Below are 22,143 nucleotides of genomic sequence, written 5' to 3'. Positions count from 1 at the left end.
AGAGTTAGGGATGAGGTAGGGACGGACAAGAAAGAGAAGGGTATGCTTATAAAAGGACAAAACGTGGGATCCTTGTGATCATGGAACTCTTCTGGATCTTGGCTATGGTATTATATATACAAAGCTACACATGTTATAAACTGTATAGAACTAAACACACACACACACACACACACACACACAAGTAAAACTGGGGAAATCTGAACAAGACTGGTGGATTGCATCATTGTTGATATCTTGTTTGTAATACTGTACTATACTTTTGCAAGATGTACCATTGGGAGAAATTGGGTACAGGATATATAGGAACTTTATGTATTTTTCTTACAACTTCATATGAATCTATAATTATCTCAATAAAAATTTCAATGAACAAAAAGCAACAGCAAGTACTGGTGTGGACACAAAGCCACTGGAATTCTTATACATTACCTGAGGAAATGCAAAGTAGTGCAGTAACTCTGGAAAATGATTTGGCAGTTTCTTATAAAATGAAACTTGCACATACCATATGACCCAACCATCCTACTATCAGATATCTATCCAAGAGAAATGAAAATTTATGTTCATACAAAAGTTTGTATTCAGTTTTATTCACATTTGCCCAAAACTGGAAACAACTCAAATTTACTTCATGCTGTGAATGGATAAACAAACTGTGGTACATCCATATAATAGAATACTACAATACCATTCAGCAATTAAAATGAATGATTCATGCAACAACACAAAATCTTAAATTTGTTTTGCTAAGTGAAAGAAGTCAGACCCAAAAGGTGACATATTACATAATTCCATTTATATGATACTATGGAAAAGATAAACCTATTGGACAAAAAAGAAATCAATGGTTTCCAGGGATTGGGGGGTGGTGTGAGTGTGGTTGACTATAAAGGGGAAGCATGAGGGGACTTTTTTGGTGTGATGGACTGCTTTGTATGACATTGTGATGGTGGAAACAGTAACCTATGCATTTGCCAAAATCCATAGAACTGTACATAACAAAGAATGAATTTTATAATATGCAAATTTAAAATGAAATCAACTAGTACATCCATACTATGTACTACTACTTAATAATAAAAAGGAATCAACTGCTGACACATACAACAACATGGATGAATCTCAAGAGCCTTATGTGGAGTGAAAAAAGCCTATTCTAAAGGTTACAGACAAAAAAAAAAGGGTTCTGAAGAACCTAGGGGCAGGACAGGAATAAAGACACAGATGTAGAGAAGGTACTTGAGGACACAGGGAGGGGGAGGGGTAAGCTGGGGCGAAGTGAGAGAGTGACATGGACATATATACACTACCAAATGTAAAATAGATAGCTAGTGGGAAGCAGCCACATAGCACAGGGAGATCAGCTCGGTGCTTTGTGACCACCTAGAGGGGTGGGATGGGGAGGGTGGGAGGGAGACGCAAGAGGGAGGAGATATGGGGATGTATGTATATGTATAGCTGATTCACTTTGTTATAAAGCAGAAACTAACACACCATTGTAAAGCAATTGTAAAGCAATTATACTCCAATAAAGATGTTTAAAAAAATAAATAAATAAAGGTTATAGATGTATGATTCCACATATGTATGGAATCACATGCAGGACTGTTTATATAACATCCTCTTTTAAAAATAAGATTCTTGAAATAACAAAATTATAGAGATGGAGAACAAATTAGTGATTGCCAGGCATAGTGGGGTTTGAAGAGAGTGTGTGACAATAATGGGGTAGCATGAATGAGGTCTTGGTGGTGATGGAATAGTTCTGTATCTTGAATGAGGTGGTGCTTGCATAAACCTACACATGTAATAAAATGACATAGAAATATATACGCATAACATAGCAATGTCATTTTACAGGGTTGATATCATATTACAGTTGTGTAAGATGTAACCATTGGGAGAAACTGCCCAAGGGCACAGTGGACCTCTCTGCACTATCTCTGCACCTTCCCAAGGATATGTAATTATTTCAACATTAAAAAAAAAAAAAAGAAATCAATCAGATGTGGGGAGGACAATGGAATGCAGACTATAACAAATTAACTGTATTAAAAATCAATCACAAAAAAACCAACCAAACAAAAATCAATCAAATAACCACAATGGAGGAGATAGGTAGGAGTGGACATAAGTAACTTTGGAAAAAAGTTTGACTAGATATTGCAAGGCTAAACACACAAAGAACTGTACCCAAGTCTATATTGTAGTAAGTAAATTTGTTGTTCACAAGGGTGCAGGTTAGCAATTCTGAAACTATTTGTATTCTACGGTTGAAAGAATAAATAAATATATTGTAGATAATGAGAGCCAGCTTTCTTTTTGTTGGGAGAATGCAATTACAAATCAGGAAAGGGAAAAGACTAAAATGACCCCTGTGGTGGCAGATTGCAGTCAGCAGTACCAACTCAGGCTCATGGTTTTTTTTTATTAATAAATACATGCAGATAGACACACAAATGTAAACACAGATGTGTGTGTATGGTTATTTTCTAGTTTGTTTTCTAGTTCTTTCCACCTAGAGGGAGTAGAGCAGTAAAACCCCAGTAATAATGAACACGTCTATCATTCAGACCTTGGTTTCTAAATACCATTTTCCAATAAAAGGAACCAAGTCTTCTTAGAGAACTGGTTGATTCCAAGGCAAGGGAAGAATAAGCTGAGCCTGGAACATCTTGTGGTGCCAGGAAGTAAGTAAATTGCATGTGTAGAGAGGGTCACGTGGCAGGGAATGTCAGCAACCTCTGGGAGATGAAAACTTCAGGCTTACAACTACAAGAACATGAACTCTGCTGACAACTTAAACAGGCCGAGAAGAGGCCCCAAGATCCAGATGAGAATGCATCCCAGGCAACACCTTGATTTCAGCCTTGTGAGACCGAGCAGACAATCCAGCTACACCATGCCTGGACTTCTGACCTACAGAAATTGTGAGGTAATAAATGGATATTGTTTTAAGCCACTAAGTTTGTGGAAGTTTGTTACACAGCAACAGAAAACTAATATAACAAATGAACTATAGTCTTCAAAACTGTCAAGGTCATGAAAGACAGAAAAAAAGGGAGGAACCCACAGAATGGAGGAGACTTAGAGGAGACTAAGGACACCTGACAACTAAATGCAATTTGTGATACTGGAACAACAACAACAAAAAGTTGTTAGTGGAAAAACTGATGAAATCTGAATAAATCTCACAGTTTAGTTAATAGTATTGTGGTAAGGCTAATTTCTTCATTTTGATAATTGTTCTATGATTATGTTAGACGGTAACATAAAGGGAAGTCAGGTCAAGGGTATTATTTTTGCAACTATTCTGTAAAACTAAACTTATCTCAAAAAGTTAAAAATATGCATATGTCCAAGTTCTATCTGCTGAAAAGACCTGGAACCAATATAATAAGCATATCTAACACCCAAGAGCAATAAGCATATCTAAACCCAAAATTGTCTCTAAATATTATTTCCACTAAATGATAATAGAACTTCTTGGTACAATGGCCAATTCCAGGTATGAAGCAAGAAATTTATAAGATGAACCTTGTATTAGGGTTTTCCAGAGAAACAGAAACAATATAAGGAATCAGCTCAAGCAATTACGGAAGCAGGCAAGTCCCAAGATCTGCAGGGTGAGTTGGAAAGCTGGAGACAGAAGCCAGCCAACAGTTTAGTTCCAGTCTAAGGTCAAAGGCCTGAGAGCCACTGGTGTAGTTCCTGTCTGAAGGCTGGCAGTCTTGAGACTCAGTAAGAGCTGTTTCAGTTCAAAATCTGCTTAACTCAGTCTATTAATTTAAATGTTAATCTCATCCAAAGACACCCAAAATAATGGCTGACCAAATATCTGGGCACCCCATGGCCCAGTCAAGCTGACACGTAAAATTAACCATCCCTAGCCTGTAACACTGTATTCTGACAAAAAGCAAGGAAGCTACCACAAATTAAGGGAGTCTTGTCAAAAGGACACAGAAGCAATCAAAGGGCATCCATTGGCCAAATGTAGGACAATCTGAGCATGAAAAAGAATAATAAATACAATTAATTCAAGTATATAAAGGCCCATGACTCCAAAAAAAATAAAAAGAGAAAAAGTCCAAAGCTCAAAACAAAACTTTAAAAAGCAACATAGGCATACAACAATGGAAGTGACTAGGGCACCAATTCTTACTCTGAAAATTATTTATCTCCCTTTCCAGTAAAAACTGTATCTCAGGGTACCAAATTACTCTAGTTGATGAAGGAAAGTTCTTTACAGAGGAATTGCAGCTAATTAAATGTGAAAGGAACAATAACATTAGAAAATCAGTGTTTTGCAACCCCTAATAATGAAAAAGATTCATTGGTGAAACCAAAGATTAAAGTTTGATGGGGATCTTTACAATGGAGGAACCAGGCTGTCTCATTAAACCCACTAATCAACATTAGCATCAACATCAGCACCAGTATGCGCCTGCTGGTGGGATAAAATATCGAGGATAGCATTGCCATGGAGTCACTGCCAAAAGAGTTGTACCTAAATCTAATCATGCCCTTAGGGCTAACTTTCATTTAGAGGAAATATAAGAGATAGGGGAACAAAGTAAAGGAACCACTGAGGAAGCAAACAGATAAATTCAGAAAGTGGGATATCCTATTAAACAACTGGCCTAGCTTCTTTAACAAGTTAAAACCATGAAGTTAAAAAAAAAAAAGCACAGGGAAGGGTTGTTTTAGATTAAAAGGGACCTGACATAACCAAATACACTGGATAAACCTCGTTTGGATCTGATTAAAACAAACCAACTATAAAAGCAGTCTTCTGACACAATCACAGAAATTTGATTATGGAATGGTATTAAATGATACCTTGAAGTTATTTACTGATAATTCTATCAGGTAAGATAATGGCATTATGCTGCTGCTATATAAAAATAAATCCATATTTTGTAAGATGTATACTGAAGTATACAAGAGAGAGTTGATATGATATCTGGGATTTTCTTTAAAATTAAAGAAAAAAAAGAATAAAAAGAATAGGCAAAAAAATCTAATCCCCAAGGATCTTCTTGCTCAGGGTTAAAAAGTCATGTCTAAGCTTCTGGAATTTGAAACTCAGAAGGATGAATACCACTTTTAAAACTTGGTTTTGCCATTCCCCAAAATATCTTACAAAATGTTGAACGTACAGCAGACACTCAAAAAACACTGAAATATCAGAACATCTTTTTCACATTTATGAGAACTCATTTCGTTTCTTGTTGGTTTCCCTTTTTCTACCTACCTCATCCCTTAAAATATGCACTGAAAAACTGTCTCCACACTTTAGTAGTTACATACCTACATATTATACCTGAATTTTTCAAGGCAGTATTTCAAAAATCAAAAATACAAGTAAATTCATAGCTAATAAATAAGTGTTCATTTTCTACCACTTAATGTACATGTTTAATCTCAATAAATTCAAAAAAGGTATTCTTAAATTTTTGTCTTTAGAATTTTAGGGAAAGCAACAGAATTATACTTATGTGAACAAAACTGTGGAAGTTAGTAATTATGGATTTCATATTTATGGAAAAAAAAAAACCTGAGTGCTTACTCTTCCAAGCACTATTCTAAGGGCTTTGCCTGTATTTACTGATTAATTACTAAAACAATCCTATGAAGTAGGTACTATTATTCTTCTCACTTTCTAGATGGGGCAGAGAAAGTAAAAGCAAACTACCCAAGGTTCCACAGCTAACATATAGTAGTACTAGGACTCAAAGATACACAGTCCAGCTCCAAAACCCCAGCTCTTTACCACTACACTGGGCTGACTCACTGGGAGGCATCCTTTGCCTGATGCTTAGTCTCTCTATTCAATTCCAGTTGGTTTTCATTGTTTCCAAAGAGAAAATGAAGGGAAAAAATGATGTAAAAATGAATAGTAAGACTTACCTTTTGAACGGCCTCTTCCATATCCAACTCAAATTGTTCATTCCGTAATAATCTGAGGAACCTTTTGCGCTCAGCCCGGTCATCATTCTCATTCTGCACCATTTGGTCCCTGATTTGATTCTGTAGCCTTTGTAGTGCCTCGACATGCAATTTTTTGCAATAGTTGACATCTACTAATTTCTGATGCCTTTCACTAAAGCTCAGAGTTCTCCTTTTGGAAGCCTAAAATGAGGGGGGGAGAAAAAGCATACTTTGGTGTTCCAGGATCTAATTTTTTTTAAATATATTGATGTAGCCCCCAGAAACAAATGAAATGAAGATAGCTAACAGTAAAAAACGAGAGGCTTTTGGCTTCCTTCCTAAATTCAGAGAAATATATCATAATAAAAAAGCAAATGTGGTAGGTAAATACATGATATATCAATGAAGCAGGTACTATTAGTGTTGCCCATCTTATATATGAGGCATGAAAAGTTAAAGCAAATTGACCCAAGTTTCCTCAGCTAATAAACAGCCATACTAGAATTCAAAGACGTGCAGCTGAGCTCTATAGACCCAGCTCTTTACCACTACGCAGGGAATTCCTCCTCATTCCACCCTCTACCCCTTCCCCCTTGGCTGTAAAGTGAGGTTCAAAAGCTGGTCATGTCAACCTGGAAGAAATGGACAAATTCTTAGAAAAGCACAACCTTCCGAGACTGAACCAGGAAGAAATAGAAAATATAAACAGACCAATCACAAGCACTGAAATTGAAACTGTGATTAAAAATCTTCCAACAAACAAAAGCCCAGGACCAGATGGCATCACAGGTGAATTCTATTATACATTTAGAGAAGCACCAACACCTATCCTTCTCAAACTCTTCCAAAATATAGCAGAGGGAGGAACACTCCCAAACTCATTCTACGAGGCCACCATCACCCTGATACCAAAACCAGACAAAGATGTCACAAAAAAAGAAAACTATAGGCCAATATCACTGATGAACATAGGTGCAAAAATCCTCAACAAAATACTAGCAAACAGAATCCAACAGCACTTTAAAAGGATCATACACCATGATCAAGTGGTGTTTATCCCAGGAAAGCAAGAATTCTTCAATATACGCAAATCAATCAATGTGATACACCATATTAACAAATTGAAGGAGGAAAACCATATGGTAATCTCAATAGATGCAGAAAAATCTTTCGACAAAATTCAACACCCATTTATCATAAAAACCCTCCAGAAAGTAGGCATAGAGGAAACTTACCTCAACATAATAAAGGCCATATATGACAAACCCACAGCCAACATCATTCCCAATGGTGAAAAACTGAAAACATTTCCACTAAGATCAGGAACAAAGACCAGGTTGCCCACTCTCACTGCTATTATTCAACATAGTTTTGGAAGTTTTAGCCACAGCAATCAGAAGAAAAAGAAATAAAAGGAATTCAAATCAGAAAAGAAGTAAAATTGTCACTGTTTGCAGATGACATGATACTATACATAGAGAATCCTAAAGATGCTACCAGAAAACTACTAGAGCTAGTCAATGAACTTGGTAAAGGAGCAGGATACAAAATTAATGCACAGAAATCTCTTGCATTCCTATACACTAATGATGAAAAATCTGAAAGAGAAATTATGGAAACACTCCCATTTACCACTGCAACAAAAAGAATAAAATACCTAGGAATAAACCTACCCAAGGAGACAAAAGACCTGTATGCAGCAAACTGTAAGACACTGATGAAAGAAATTAAAGATGATACAAACAGATGGAGAGATATACCATGTTCTTGGATTGGAAGAATCAATAATGTGAAAATGACTATATTATCCACAGCAATCTATAGATTCAATGCAATCCCCATCAAATTACCAATGGCATTTTTTACAGAACTAGAACAAAAAATCTTAAAATTTGTTTGGAGACACAAAAGACCCCGAATAGCCAAAGCAATCTTGAGAAAGAAAAACGGAGCTGGAGGAATCAGACTCCCTGACTTCAGACTATACCACGAAGCTACAGTAATCAAGACAATATGATATTGGCACAAAAACAGAAATACAGATCAATGGAACAGGATAGAAAGCCCAGAGATAAACCCACGCAGCTATGGTCAACTAATCTATGACAAAGGAGGCAAGGATATACAATGGAGAAAAGACAGTCTTCAATAAGTGGTGCTGGGAAAACTGGACAGCTACATGTAAAAGGATGAAATTAGAACACTCCCTAACACCATACACAAAAACAAACTCAAAATGGATTAAAAACCTAAATGTAAGACCGGACACTATAAAACTCTTAGAGGAAAACATAGGAAGAACACACTTTGACATAAATCACAGCAAGATCTTTTTTGACTCACCTACTAGAGAAAGGGAAATAAAAACACAAATAAACAAATGGGACCTAATGAAACTTAAAATCTTTTGCACAGCAAAGGAAACCATTAACAAGACCAAAAGACAACCCTCAGAATGGGAGAAAATGTTTGCAAAAGAATCAACGGACAAAGGATTAATCTCCAAAATATATAAACAGCTCATGCAGCTCAATAACAAAAAAACAAACAACCCAATCCAAAAATGGGCAGAAGACCTAAATAGACATTTCTCCAAAGAAGATATACAGATTGCCAACAAACACATGAAAGGATGCTCAACATCACTAATCACTAGAGAAATGCAAATCAAAACTATCACCTCACACCAGTTAGAATGGCCATCATCAAAAAATCTACAAACAACAGATGCTGGAGAGGGTGTGGAGAAAAGGGAACCCTCTTGCACTGTTGGTAGGAATGTAAATTGATACAGCCACTATGGAGAACAGTATGGAGGGTCCTTAAAAAACTAAAAATAGAACTACCATACGACCCAGCAATCCCACTACTGGGCATATACCCCGAGAAAACCATAATTCAAAAAGAGTTCATGTACCACAATGTTCATAGCAGCTCTATTTACAATAGCCAGGATATGGAAGCAACCTAAGTGTCCATCGACAGATGAATGGATAAAGAAGATGTGGCACACATATACAATTGAATATTACTCTGCCATTAAAAGAAATGAAATTAAGTTATTTGTAGTGAGGTGGATGAACGTAGAGTCTGTCATACAGAGTGAAGTAAGTCAGAAAGAGAAAAACAAATACCATGTGCTAACACATATATACGGAATGTTTAAAAAAAAAAAAGGTTCTGAAGAACCTAGGGGCAGGACAGGAATAAAGATGCAGACGTAGAGAATGGACTTGAGGACACGGGGAGTGGGAAGGGTAAGCTGGGACGAAGTGAGAGAGTGGCATGGACCTATATACGCTACCAAATGTAAAACAGATAGCTAGTGGGAAGCAGCTGCGTAGCACAGGGAGATCAGCTCGGTGCTTTGTGACCACTTGGAGCGGGGGGGAATAGGGATGGTGGGAGGGAGATGCAAGAGGGAGGGGATATGGGGATATATGTATACATATAGCTGATTCACTTTGTTATACAGCAGAAACTAACACAACACTGTAAAGCAATTATACTCCAATAAAGATGTTTTAAAAAAAAAGGTCACGTTTTTCTAATATACATTTAATAGGTCAACCTGCTGTTATTTATTCATTCGCTCTCTCCTGGACCTTCATTTCCACTCATTTGTTCAGCGGTTCTTAAACATTTCCCAAATTTCCAGATGTGTGGGAAGCAAGATTTTTACCGGGCGGATTTAATATACTGTGGAGAAATGCGAAAAAAGGCTGGAAGCCACCAGGAGCGTCCCTTAAATAATAGCACCTGAGGTCTCTGAAAGCAAATACGAGTTTCCCACTTTATTCTCAGATTAGGCACTTCAAATCCTTTTTTAGAAGCAGTTTGGCTCTAAACTAGAACTAAATCAATAGACAACCAAGTAGTCCCTTAAATAATAGCACCTGAGGTCTCTGAAAGCAAATACGAGTTTCCCACTTTATTCTCAGATTGGGCACTTCAAATCCTTTTTTAGAAGCAGGCTGGCTCTAAACTAGAATTAAATCAATAGACAACCAACTAGTTTTGAGACCCCCCGACAAGCTCACCATCTCGGCCGACGAAACTCCCCCTCTCCCGCTCTGGCGGCCACCAACTCAGGCGGTAAACCAAGACGCCAGCAGAGCTCTCCGGTTTTGATACGGTCTCCCGGCAACTGCCGCTGCAGCGCGCCAGCCACCCGCGAAGGCCGCCGCCTCCCATTGGGCGCAGCCCTATCCAATGAGCGCTGAGCTTCTTAGGAGGCTTGGCAGGGCGGCTACTTCCATAAGTTTTTTGTTTTTGTTTTTGTTTTTCCATAAATTTTAAGGAGACGGGGGGGAAATCCACATGTGTACTGAGGCAAGCCCTTTGCAGTCTGTTAGGAGCCAAGATTTCCCTCAAGCAACTATCTGTCGGTTTGGTGGAGTTGGGAGCCAAGTTGAGGTGTGGAAACTGTTTACAGAGAAATACGGCAAACTCCTGTCTAAGATATGAGGCCAAAGTCACTTTCCGTGCACAAAACATACTGCAGCCTCAATGCAGGTTCTGCAGGGTTGATGACGGCATTCGTCCTCGGCAGTGGGAGGCACGGTCACGGTCTCCCTAGCTGAGTAACTGTGCACTGTGGGGGGACCCACAGAAGCTGTTGGTAAATTGGGGGAATAAAATATATGGGCCACATGGATCTTATTCTATGTAATACAAGGTCCAGGTACCAATGAGAGAGCGGACAGATGATGGCAGGATTTTGGTTAGGTTTATTATATTGGCAAGTTACACACTGAAGTCCATTTTAAATGGAAGAGCTTAAGAACAGGAATGGGTCAGAGAAATTAGTCAAATATATTGATTTTAGAGATGACATATTTAGAGAAATCTTGTCAAAAGTGAAACAAAATTTTTTTAAGGTAGTTAGCATGTGAACTTGGCTTAGTTTGTGCTAATTTGAAGTCCATCTTGTGTAGCAATATGTCTGCTTAAAGATTAATTAAAAATAGGACTTATGGGACTTCCCTGGTGGCGCACTGGTTGAGAATCTGCCTGCTAATGCAGAGGACACGGGTTCGAGCCCTGGTCTGGGAAGATCCCACATGCCGCGGAGCAACTAGGCCCGTGAGCCAAAACTACTGAACCTGCGCGTCTGGAGCCTGTGCTCCGCGACAAGAGAGGCTTTGATAGTGAGAGGCCCGCGCACCGCAATGAAGAGTGGCCCCCGCTTGCCGCAACTAGAGAAAGCCCTCGCACAGAAACGAAGACCCAACATAGCAATCAATCAGTCAATAAATAAATAAATCTTTAAAAAAAAAAATAGGACTTATGGTTTCAGCTCCAAAATATAAAAAACTTGGAAGTTATCACTTCCCTCCTTACTACCAGATAAAGCTGGATAAACTCGAAACTAATGACTTTTCTTGCATTCATCATAAAACTGAGGTCACAGGGCAACCCATCACCCTGAAATGTGGGGAGAGGTAAATCCAGAGAGTCACAGTCAAGACCTCCTTACATGGAGCAGTGGCCCCTGAAGCCATGAATTAGGAATAATTAAATGGTAATTATGATGGATTGCTGGAGACTGAGTATGGACTAGAATCAGTGAAACTAGCGGGGGCTGCCGTGTTAGGGAGGCTTCCACACTGCTCTGGGTTTTGTCTCCAGGAATCTCACCAGGTTCTCACAATGAAGAACCGAAAAAGATCTCTCATGGTCCTGGCAGGAGGCTGAGAAGAAGAATCATTGTGAAATATGTCCAGAGCCTTCTCCACAATAAAGGCCTACTTTACAGAGGAAAAGATTTTACCAGAACCTAATTCTACCTGGGTCAAGGACATTTCTCTGCCTCCAGCCTTCCTGTCTCACCTAAGTGGACAAAGGGGATCTAAGAAATATTCGTGAAGGTCACAGCCCAGGGACACAGCTCTACCAAAAGACTTAACCATAAAACCATAAAATGCTTCCCCTTTCCCACACTTTATCACCACACCAACAATGCTCCAGTGTAATAACAGTTGATTACAGCTGGAAGTCCTTCAAAACACACACTCTAACAAGGAATTCTTAGGGAATCCAAAGACAACAGGAGACAAAAACAAAAACAGAGGAATCTGAAGCCTCTGGAACCTACAACTACAGCAAACATTAAACACAGCTTAACTCCTAGCCATATAATAAAAAAACCTCACACTAAAGCCCTGTTTACCTCAGTTCCCATTACCCAATATACCGTGTCCACCTTTCAACAACAAATTACAAGGCTAAAGGCAGATTGTTAAGAGGCAAGGGAAAGCACAGTCTGAAAAGCAAAGTAAGCATCAGAACTAGACTCAGCTCTCACACACATTTGGAATTAAACAGGAATTTAAAATAACTATGATTAATATGCTAAGGGATCTGACAAACAATGTGGACCACATACAAGAACAGAAGAGTAATTTAAGCAGAGACATGGAAATGGAAGAATCCAAAGAGAATTCTAGAAATCAAAAACACTGTAACAAATGAGGAATGCCTTTAATAGGATATCAGTAGACTGGACACCACTGAAGAGAGAATCAGTGAGCTTGAAGATATGTCAATAGAAACCTCCCAAACTGAAATGCAAAGAGATTAATAGCAAATAGATAACCCTAATGGGCTTTTAGACCTCACCTTAGACTCAAATTGTTTTCTAACGTCAAAAGGGACTTGTGCAAGTGTATGTGTGTGTGTGTGTATAGGGAGAATATTGTCAATGTTTCTGTCTTTTGGGAGTCTTATAAACCCAGTTACTACAAAAGTAAAATTGACAACAGGGTGTGTACAGTACAAAACACTTTGAAACCAGGATGTAACTATTATTTGCATTTAATCCCCTGTTAGTCTAGCAACTTCCAAAAGAACTCTACGAAAATCATGGCTTATGTATAGCTTCTCTTAAAGTAGCCTCTAATTAAACCTTGTTGACTGGGCTGTCAGCAGAAATTTTGTTGTTGTTGTTTTGAACACTAATGTATCCCAAGCATTTAAAATAGTGCTTGGCATATAGTAAGTGATAAATAAATATTTGTTAAATGAACAAATGATTGAAATTATATTACTGTTATGCACACAAGAGAAAGCTCTACCATAAATAACTTTGAAGAAATATTGTTCTTCATCAGAGTTTTATTAATTTTATTTATGTTTTCAAAGAGCAAACTTTTGGTTTTATTAATTTTTTTCTACTTTTTTTTATTTACAAGTCCATTGTTTTCTGCTCTAACCATCATTATTTTCTGTGTTTGCTTTGGGTTTAATTTGCTCTTCTTTTTATAGTTTCATAAGGTGAAAGCTTAAATCTTTAACACCATTCTTCTTTTCAAATATAAATGTATAACTTATATTTCCCTCTAAGCCCTGCTTTAGCTGCCTCCCACAGATTGTGATATGTTGTGCATTCTCATTTGTTCAATTCAGAATATTCAGAGACTTCTTCTTTGACCCATGAATTATTTAGAGCCGTTTTGTTAACTTTCCAAACATTTCAGATTGTCCAGGTGCCTTTTTGTTATTGATTTCTAGTTTAATTCCATTATGGTCAGAGAACACACTCTGTATGATTTCAAATCTTTTTAATTGAGGTTTGTTTTATTGTTCAGAATACGGTCTGTTCTGGTGAATGTTTCATGTGTCCTTGAAAAGAATATGTATTCTGATGTTTTGGGCGAGATGTTCAATAAGGTCAAGTTGATTGAGAATGCTGTTCAGGTATTCTATATCCTTACTGTATTTCTATTGATTTGCTTTATTAATTACTGGGAGGAGTGTTGAGGTCATCAAGAATAACTGTGGATTTGCTTATTTCTCTTTTCAGTTCTTTTTTTGCTGCATGTGTTTTAAAGTTCTATTGTTAGAGGTATACACCTTTAGGATTATTATTATGTCCTAAAAATATTTTGACATTAACATTCTGAAATGACCCTCTTTTTCCCTGGTGATAGTCTTTGTTCTGAAGTCTTTTTGATATTAATGTAGGCACTCCAGATTTTATTTAACGAGTGTTTACATAATATATCTTTCTCCTTGCTTTTACTTTTAATGTGTCTTTATATTTAAAATGGCTTTCCTGTAGATAGTGTATAGTTGGGTGTTGCTTTTTTATTCAGTCTGACAATCACCATCCTTTAATTGGTGTTTATGCCGTTTATATCTACATATCATTATGGATATTATGCATGGATTGATATCTACAATTTTGCAAATTTTAAAATATTTGTTGCATCTGTTATTGATTCATTTTCTCTTCTTTTTCTTTCTTCTTTTTGATTATTTTTTATAGTTCCATTTTATTTTCATTATCAGCTTATTATTTATACCTCTTTATTTTTTAGTGATTGCCCTAAGATTTACTATATATATGTATATATGTATGTGTGTGTGTGTATACATATATATATACACACACACACGTATATATAAACCTTACAACAGTTTAATTTCAATTCCTCCATCCCATCTTTTGTGCTATTGTTATCATACATTTTATTTACATATTTAAATCTACAATACATAGGATTCCACATATGTTAGGTGATTTGATAGTGTCATGAAGCTCTCAAATGCTCTGTTTTTTTCCTCCTCCAATCTTTCTATCTTTGTGTTTCAGTTTAGGTAATATTTATTGCTACATCTTCAAATTTTCTGACTCTTTCCTCAGCTATGTCAAGTCTTCTGATGAGCCTGTCAAAGGCATTCTTCATGTTCAGTACTATTTTGTTTTTATCTAATATTTCCATTATCTCTTTCTTATACTTTCCACCTTCTCAGCTAAAAATACCCATCTTTTCACATATATTGTCTGTCTTTTCCATTAGAGACTTTAGTATATTAATTATAGTATTTAAATTTTTCTGATAGTTTCACCATCTGGGTCATATGAGTTTTGTTCTGTTGACTGCTTCACCTTTGTACACTTTTTACAGTGTTTTTTCTTGGTTTTGTGTGTGTGTGTGTGTCTCATACTTTTTGATTGAATGCCAGACATCATGTGTAAGACAGCAGAGACTGAGATAAGTCATATTTATGCCCGGCAATAGCACACCTATTCTCCTACAGTGAATGTAGGAGGTTGACTATGTATAGTCAGAAGTTGAGCTGGATTTGAACTTCGTGTTGCTTCGGTTATCTTCAGTGCACCACTGTCTTCAAATTTCTCTCGTGTTATCTTGTGCTTATGTTGGGGGTTGGTTTTCCAGATTGCTTTTCTCAACATTCCTGACTCACCCTTAGCTTTAGGGCTTCCCTGTGTTCCTGCATGTCAGAGGTTCTCTCCATACTCGTCTCCTCCCCCAGCAGGAGATTGCTCTTCTTTGTTGCTCCTGCTTACTAGCCAGGAGGTGGGAGGAATGGGGTTCTCTGTTATCCTGGTCCAGTCTCAGCATTTTAGACAGGTCTTGGCACACTAGGTCTCTGGTGTCTCATATTGGAAAAACTTTCCTTAATGATAAGAATTCACTGTTTTCTTTTGGCCTTTAAAGAAAGTCTAAAACCATCAACCTGACCTGTAAAGGCTTATATATCTAGCCCTTCAGGTTTCTTCTTCAAACTTTGGCCAAAATGGATTTCTCTGAGCTTTTTCTTGTCAGAGGGCCTTTGTATGTGTGGGTTTCTGTCCTTAATAAGAGTATGTGATGACAAAGTCCACCAGCTGTCTTGCCAATGAGATAACACATGCTCTGGATGGCAGAGCAGAAAAAGAGAAGGAGCCTTGCTTCCTTATGACCACAGAGCTACCACACCAGCCCTGGGCTGCCTAACTCATGACCTCATGCTATCTGACAGAAAAGTAAACTAATTTGTCTAAGCCTCTGTGTCCTCTTCTCCACCCGGGATTCTATTACAGTTATCCAAATGCAATTCCTAACTGATACAACCACTATCTCTGTTTAATTTCATGGGTGAAAATGATTAAGAAAAACAAAACTTTTTGCAGCATTAATTGCCTTTTTAAATCAAAATCAATGTTTGATTTTAAAGATTATTAGTAGTTAGAGTGGAAAACCTCTAATTTCCTTTCTCACATTTTCCTCTCTCCCTTCTTTATTTTCTAGAAGGTACTAGCCAGTTTCCTTCCTTTAATCCCTGTGATCTCAGAGTCTTGACTGCAATTTTTAATTCTTGGTTTTGTTCTCCAAAATATCCATGCAACATGTTTGTCTAGTAATTCGATAACCCAGAGTCATGTCATTGCTATCTAAAAGTTGGCACTTGCCATCTGCCTTTACAAGGATTAAGTCACTAGCCACTGCAGTCACTGACCTTCAATACACCCTGAAAGGAGTTCAGGGTGGAGATCAGGAATGAGGCACTCTGTGCTCTGGGAACAACTAGCAGAACAGGCCTTCAGATAGTTAGAAACTTTCAGGAGAAGATTTTATGAGCCCAAATACTTGCATCTTCTCATATGCAGTAAGACACTAAAATCATTAACAGAGACATCTGCTCTTCATGACTAGCAGCAACCTTCATGAGACTAGCAGTCAAGTTTACTTTTTACAAAAAAAAAGTAAACTTGACTGCATGTATCCACCTCCACTAAAATCACCTATAATACTGATCTCCCCCCCTACCTCTTCAGAGAAGTTCCTCAGAGCTATTTGGGATGCTGTCTCCCAGGCTATAGCCCTCATTTTGCCCCAAATAAAACTTAACTCACAGCTCTTACATTGTGCGTTTTTCTTCAGTTGACATCATTTACAAATTGGATAAACATGCCTTTCATATTTTCAAATACTTCATAGATAAAAATGCTGAGTAAGACTGGGAGAACACAGAGCCCTGATATGCACTACTAGAGTATCTCTCCAGGTGGAACTAGATCAGCAAACTTTGAGTACGATCATTCAACAATTTACCAATGCACTAATTTTACTAATACACTACCAATATTTCTATACCCTTCTATAAGAATATAATGAGGGAATTCTCCAAAAAGACTTCTCTAAAGTCTAGATACATTATGATTTCTTCATTTCCTTATCTACCTAACACAATCTAATTAATTGCTTGGCGTCCAAATGACAAATTCTTTGGTTGCATACATAGACTCAAGTCAACATTATTTATCTGAAATGCTCACACATCAATAAATATAAATGTCTTTGAAACATAAACAGGGTACAAATCTGATCATTAAATGTTTAGTTACTTGATGAAGGTAAGCTCTATCATGTACAGTGGATTTCTAAATCACAATAGTATATTAGTTTTTGCAAGAAAATATTTGTAACTTTGAGACTACTCTTTAATCAAATAAAGTATGTCACTCTTCGATATATAGATTATCTGTTTCATCAGGCAGTTAAATATATCAATACTATTTGCTTCTTGAAACATGCAATTAATATTTCATAACATCACACACAGCAATAGTTTAAATGCAGTATTGTCTAAATTTACCAAAAGGTGGTTAGCACAGAGCCCTGAACATAGCATAGCTTAATAAATATCCATTGAAGGATTAACATTATGTTTAGAATGTACTAATTTGAGTGTTAGGATGATTAGAAGGGTAATTCAGGTAGGGAATCTATTATGTGGTGGTGGGGGAAGCACTGCATTCAGTTAGTACAAATAAACTAAGGGGAAGCCATGTAGGTCATCAGAAGTTATGAGAGACAAAAAGAAGGATTTGTGGAATGGTTGCCACACTTTTAATCACAATAGTGAGGGGAGCTGAATAAAACCAATAGGATTCTGACCAAGTACAAGTCAAGTTCTCAGTTATAGAGTACTCACACTGTACTCCCGGTTGCCCTAGCAAAGGGACCTCTAGCTTAAGGTAATGGCATTATAATAAGAACAAAGTGTACTAATGAAGAAACAGTGATTAAAGATCGAGCCATACATAATCAAGTTAAAACATGCAACAGTCACCTTGAAGGAAATTGTGGTTAAAAGGTATATACAGTTGACCCTTGAACAACATGGGTTTGAACTGCAAAGGTCTACATATATAGGGATTTTTTAAAATAGATACATACAGTACTACAGGATCACTGGTTGGTTGAATCCACGGATGCAGAACCACGGGCACCGTGGGCTATATATGGGACTTGAGCATCTGTGGATTTTGGTATCCAGGGCAGGTCCTGGAACCAGTTCCCCACAGATACCCAAGGACCACTGTATGTGGCAAAGACTGAGACCATGAGAAAAAGAATACAAAGCATGAATAAAAAGCTTCAGTTGAGCCTCGAAAGAGTTTCTGGGAGCTGCAAACCTTTTGCTCCCCCCTCTCCTTGAGTCATTGGTCACATGATTGCATATCAGCGTTACCTCTACTGCTCTAGTCATTGGCAATACTGTCTAAGAGGAACAGAGAGAAGGTTACCGTCTTGGTGTTGTGTATAAATTGACTTGAGATGAAGCCTGCTGCAGATTTCTTGACATAACCATCTCCTCAAAGTGTTAGGCTCCTTGAAGTGAGCGTAAGAGATGAGGATCACTTCAGGATATAACAGGTTCAATAGCGTAGAATTTGTTAATTCCTAATAGCGAAATGTCATGCAGTATTGCAAAGTATTTTAGCACACATGTATGCTTTTCATTTATTTTGCTTCTCTAACTGAGGATCTTTGTCTCTAAAGGGAATTTTAGTTATAGCTCCTTGTGTCTAGTCCACACATGGGTATTGTAGAAAGATTCTACAATAATTTATGCTATTTAATAGGGGGTCTGCCAGAGAAAAAGATTTTTGGCCTGACTGTTCATCTAAAACAAAGACAAATTTAATCAATTGCAATGATTAACTGATTTTATCTGAAGAAAATTACCCTAAAATTTTTTTTAAAATAATAGCCTTTGCTTTTTAGATCAGTTTTAGGTTTACGGAAAAATTCATAGAATACAGAGAGTTCCCATATGTCCCCCCTTCCCTTCACACCCACACAATTTCCACTATGATTAGCACCATACATTTGTTACAGTTGACGGGCCAATATTGATACATTATTCATTATAGTCCATAGTTTACATCAGAGTTCACTCTTTGTTTTGTGCAGGTCTATATGGATTTTGACAAGTGCATTATGTCATGTATCCACCATTACAATATCATGCAGAATAGTTTCACTGCTCTAAAATGCCCTGTGGTCCACCTATTCATCCTTCCCTCCTTCCACCCAAACCTCTGGAAACCACTAATCTTTCTACTGTCTCTATAGTGTGCCTTTTCCGCAATGTCATATAGTTGGAATCATACAGTATATAGCATTTTCAGACTGACTTCTTTCACTTAGTAATATGCATTTAAGATTCCTCCGTGTCTCTTCACAGCTTGATAGAGCATTTATTTTTATCACTGAATAATATTCCATTGTATGGCTTTTTAAAAAAACAATTATCACATTTAAGGATGTCTCATGATAAATTATTACTATTATAAATGATATTTCATTGTTAAGGATGGATTTATGCCCTCCCAGAATTAAGGGGAAATCTCCTGGTTCATTTCCCTTTGGGATATAGCTTTTCACTTACAGGTCTAGACTAGAGGTCTAGATTACTGAAGGGAAAAAGCTTTCCCTGATAATAAATGATGGATTATACTGATTAATGTTCCCCAATAGTTACAACATAAAAGGGTTGAACATATCGGAGGTGCTGATATGAAATAAGGCATGTTAATAGGTACACACTGTAAGTTCTAACTATGCAGGAGAAATTATTTACAAAATTGTATTGCTTTATAAAATGAAGCAATTAGAACAAAACAATTTTTCTTTTGTTCAGAAAAATGCCCAAATCTAATCTAATTTGCTGCAGCTGGACACCACCTGCAGATGACTGTTTAAGTACTCTGAACATTACACACTTATCTTTTAAATATTGATAATGCCATTTTTCATTTCCTTGACATGAAATCCCACAGGGAATAATTATGCTAATAAACCTTAATGATTCTTGCAAATAAATGATCAAACCAAATTGCTACTGTTGATTTATATTAATGGATGCCTTTAGGATGAGATTTGCCAGTACGGTGCTGCCTCTTGAATCTCAATTCATCTTATTTAGCTGAAGAGCGTACATAGTTTGTTAAATAGATGGAGTGTTTAAAATATAATGTGTTTGTGCAGTTTTTGCACTTCAGAATGTTCAAGCATTACCAACTTGCCTTGTGGCAAATCTGCATTTAATGGTTTCATCGTATATAACTTCCTTTTGTACTTTTTCTCTCTGTTATATGCAGTTAGGAAATGACTATGTTCTGGTTGATTCAGAATAGGCCAGCTTCCATGTGTTGAATCTGATTGTTTCGTTAAGACAATGAAATCTGTTTCTAGATATTTTAGCCACCATAAGCTGGGAATCACATTGACTCTGTGAGGATGGGATCAAGTGTCACATAATTGTTTGGGGTGAGGGGAAGGGCACTATTAAATGGCTTATTTGTTGCCCCATTTAAACCTAGAGTAGTGGGTCTCTTCCTCTCCTGCTCTCCCACTTTCACTCCTGCTCTGGCACCCTCACCCACCAAGTCTACAGGGACCAGGAAGTTGCTGACTTTGTAAATTCTGAAGTAAAACTGGAAAATAACTGCAGAATTGCTATATACTCATTTCCAGGGCTGGGGAACACGACACAGAAAGAAGGCTTATTCGTTGTGGATACGAACACAATTTTATCTGGGTAATTTTGTAAAAAGCCACTTCTGTTTAAAATACCATATAATTGGAAAAAAATTACCTTCATCCAGATAATTGCCTCAGATGTCCTTTTTTTGTGCCTTGAACGTCAAATTCTAAGCATAGGAGAAAAACAAAGTAGAGACAAACAGGTATAGGCACAGAATTGAATGAAAGTGATGTAAATTAGTAGTAAAACAGGGTATTGGAATATATAAAAAATCATGTATACATAAACAGGGTATGGAACTTGTGATATGAAGTAACAGTTGCTTAGGGATTTGTCCAGTGTTACAGTGCACAGAGACTGTAATTTGGTTAGTGGTGAAGCAAAGATGACCACACTTAATTCATTGTGAAGAGCAGAGGCATCCGCTTCTGAATTATAAAGCTCTTAATGATTTTTAAAAGTATATGTATACATATTGGGGCTTCCCTGGTGGCGCAGTGGTTGAGAGTCTGCCTGCCAATGCAGGGAACACGGGTTCGAGCCCTGGTCTGGGAAGATCCCACATGCCGCAGAGCAACTGGGCCCGTGAGCCACAACTACTGAGCCTGTCTGGAGCCTGTGCTCCGCAACAAGAGAAGCCGCAATAGTGAGAAGCCCGCGCACCGCGATGAAGAGTGGCCCCCGCTTGCCGCAACTAGAGAAAGCCCTTGCACAGAAACGAAGACCCAATACAGCTAAAAATAAATTAATTAATTAATTAATTAATTTTTTAAAAGTATATGTATACATATTAATATATATGTAGATATATATGTAAATTACCATTATAAAGGTATTTTTTTCATTTCTTAACTTTAGAAAAAGTGCCTAATTTGATCAAATTTGGTACATTTACGGCAATTTTTTCTAATTAAAAATTAACAAGACTCCAACTTACAAACCACTAAATGCATTATTATATTCATTGTAAATTTTTCTAATTTAGCAAAAAATGAGGGGTGATTGAAATATGCAATGATAAAGGAATGATTAAAGTAAATGATAGCACATCAGCTATGTACCTAGAGAAATGTGGGTGTGTTTGGAGGGCAGGACAGGGAGAGGTGATTTGTGGGGAGCCTAAGCACCCTCACAGGAAAGGAGAATGACTGGACACTCAGAACCTGAGGAGTAACACTAAGGTCCTAGGGGAGGAAGAGGGACACAATAACCCTCCAGGAGGAATGGCAGGTGAAGAAGGCAGCCCCCTGCAGAGGGAGTCAAAGGACCCAAGCTGGCTTCGAACTTGGAGCCAGGCAGAGAAGTACTGGTACAAGGCTGTTTCCATTGTTCTGTCCTCAGACCCAGCCCTGCTAGGTCCATTGCTGGAGGGGAGGGAGGAGTAGGGAGTGTGAGGGGGAAAGACAGAAAGAGAGAAGCTGTATCCATCAAGTGATAGAGCTAACAGAAAAGAATGGTCCAGAAATTCTGTAACAAGCTTACCTTGAGGTAACAGATGGCAACGTGTATACGGAAATGTAGTGGAAAACAGTTAATATTGGAAAGTATTATCCTGCTACCTTATCATCTATTGAGCACCTACTACATGCCAGTCACTTCGTATATAATTGTCTATAATCATCAGAACAACCCAGTTCATTT

General features: G+C 37.5%; 1 protein-coding gene across 2 annotated transcripts in view; it reads right to left on the bottom strand.

The window, feature by feature from the left end:
• The window catches only part of MNS1 (meiosis specific nuclear structural 1), an 85,596-nt gene that overhangs the window by 47,182 nt on the left and 16,271 nt on the right, over positions 1-22,143 (bottom strand). Inside the window, exons 1-2 of one of the 2 annotated variants that reach the window (XM_036842655.1) lie at positions 9,975-10,078; positions 5,914-6,135 (exon numbers count right to left, since the gene is read on the bottom strand). In XM_036842655.1, coding sequence (XP_036698550.1) covers positions 5,914-6,135; positions 9,975-9,977 — 225 coding nt within the window. In that variant the 5' untranslated portion in view covers positions 9,978-10,078. Of the gene's footprint in view, positions 1-5,913; positions 6,136-9,974; positions 10,079-22,143 lie in introns of those variants that run through there. The other variant, XM_036842656.1, reaches the window with a different exon arrangement.

The sequence above is a fragment of the Balaenoptera musculus genome, chromosome 2, assembly GCF_009873245.2.
Source record: "Balaenoptera musculus isolate JJ_BM4_2016_0621 chromosome 2, mBalMus1.pri.v3, whole genome shotgun sequence".
Lineage (NCBI taxonomy): Eukaryota > Metazoa > Chordata > Mammalia > Artiodactyla > Balaenopteridae > Balaenoptera > Balaenoptera musculus.
The sequence above is the reverse complement of the archived record's forward strand: the minus strand, read 5'-3'. Positions and strand labels throughout refer to the sequence as shown.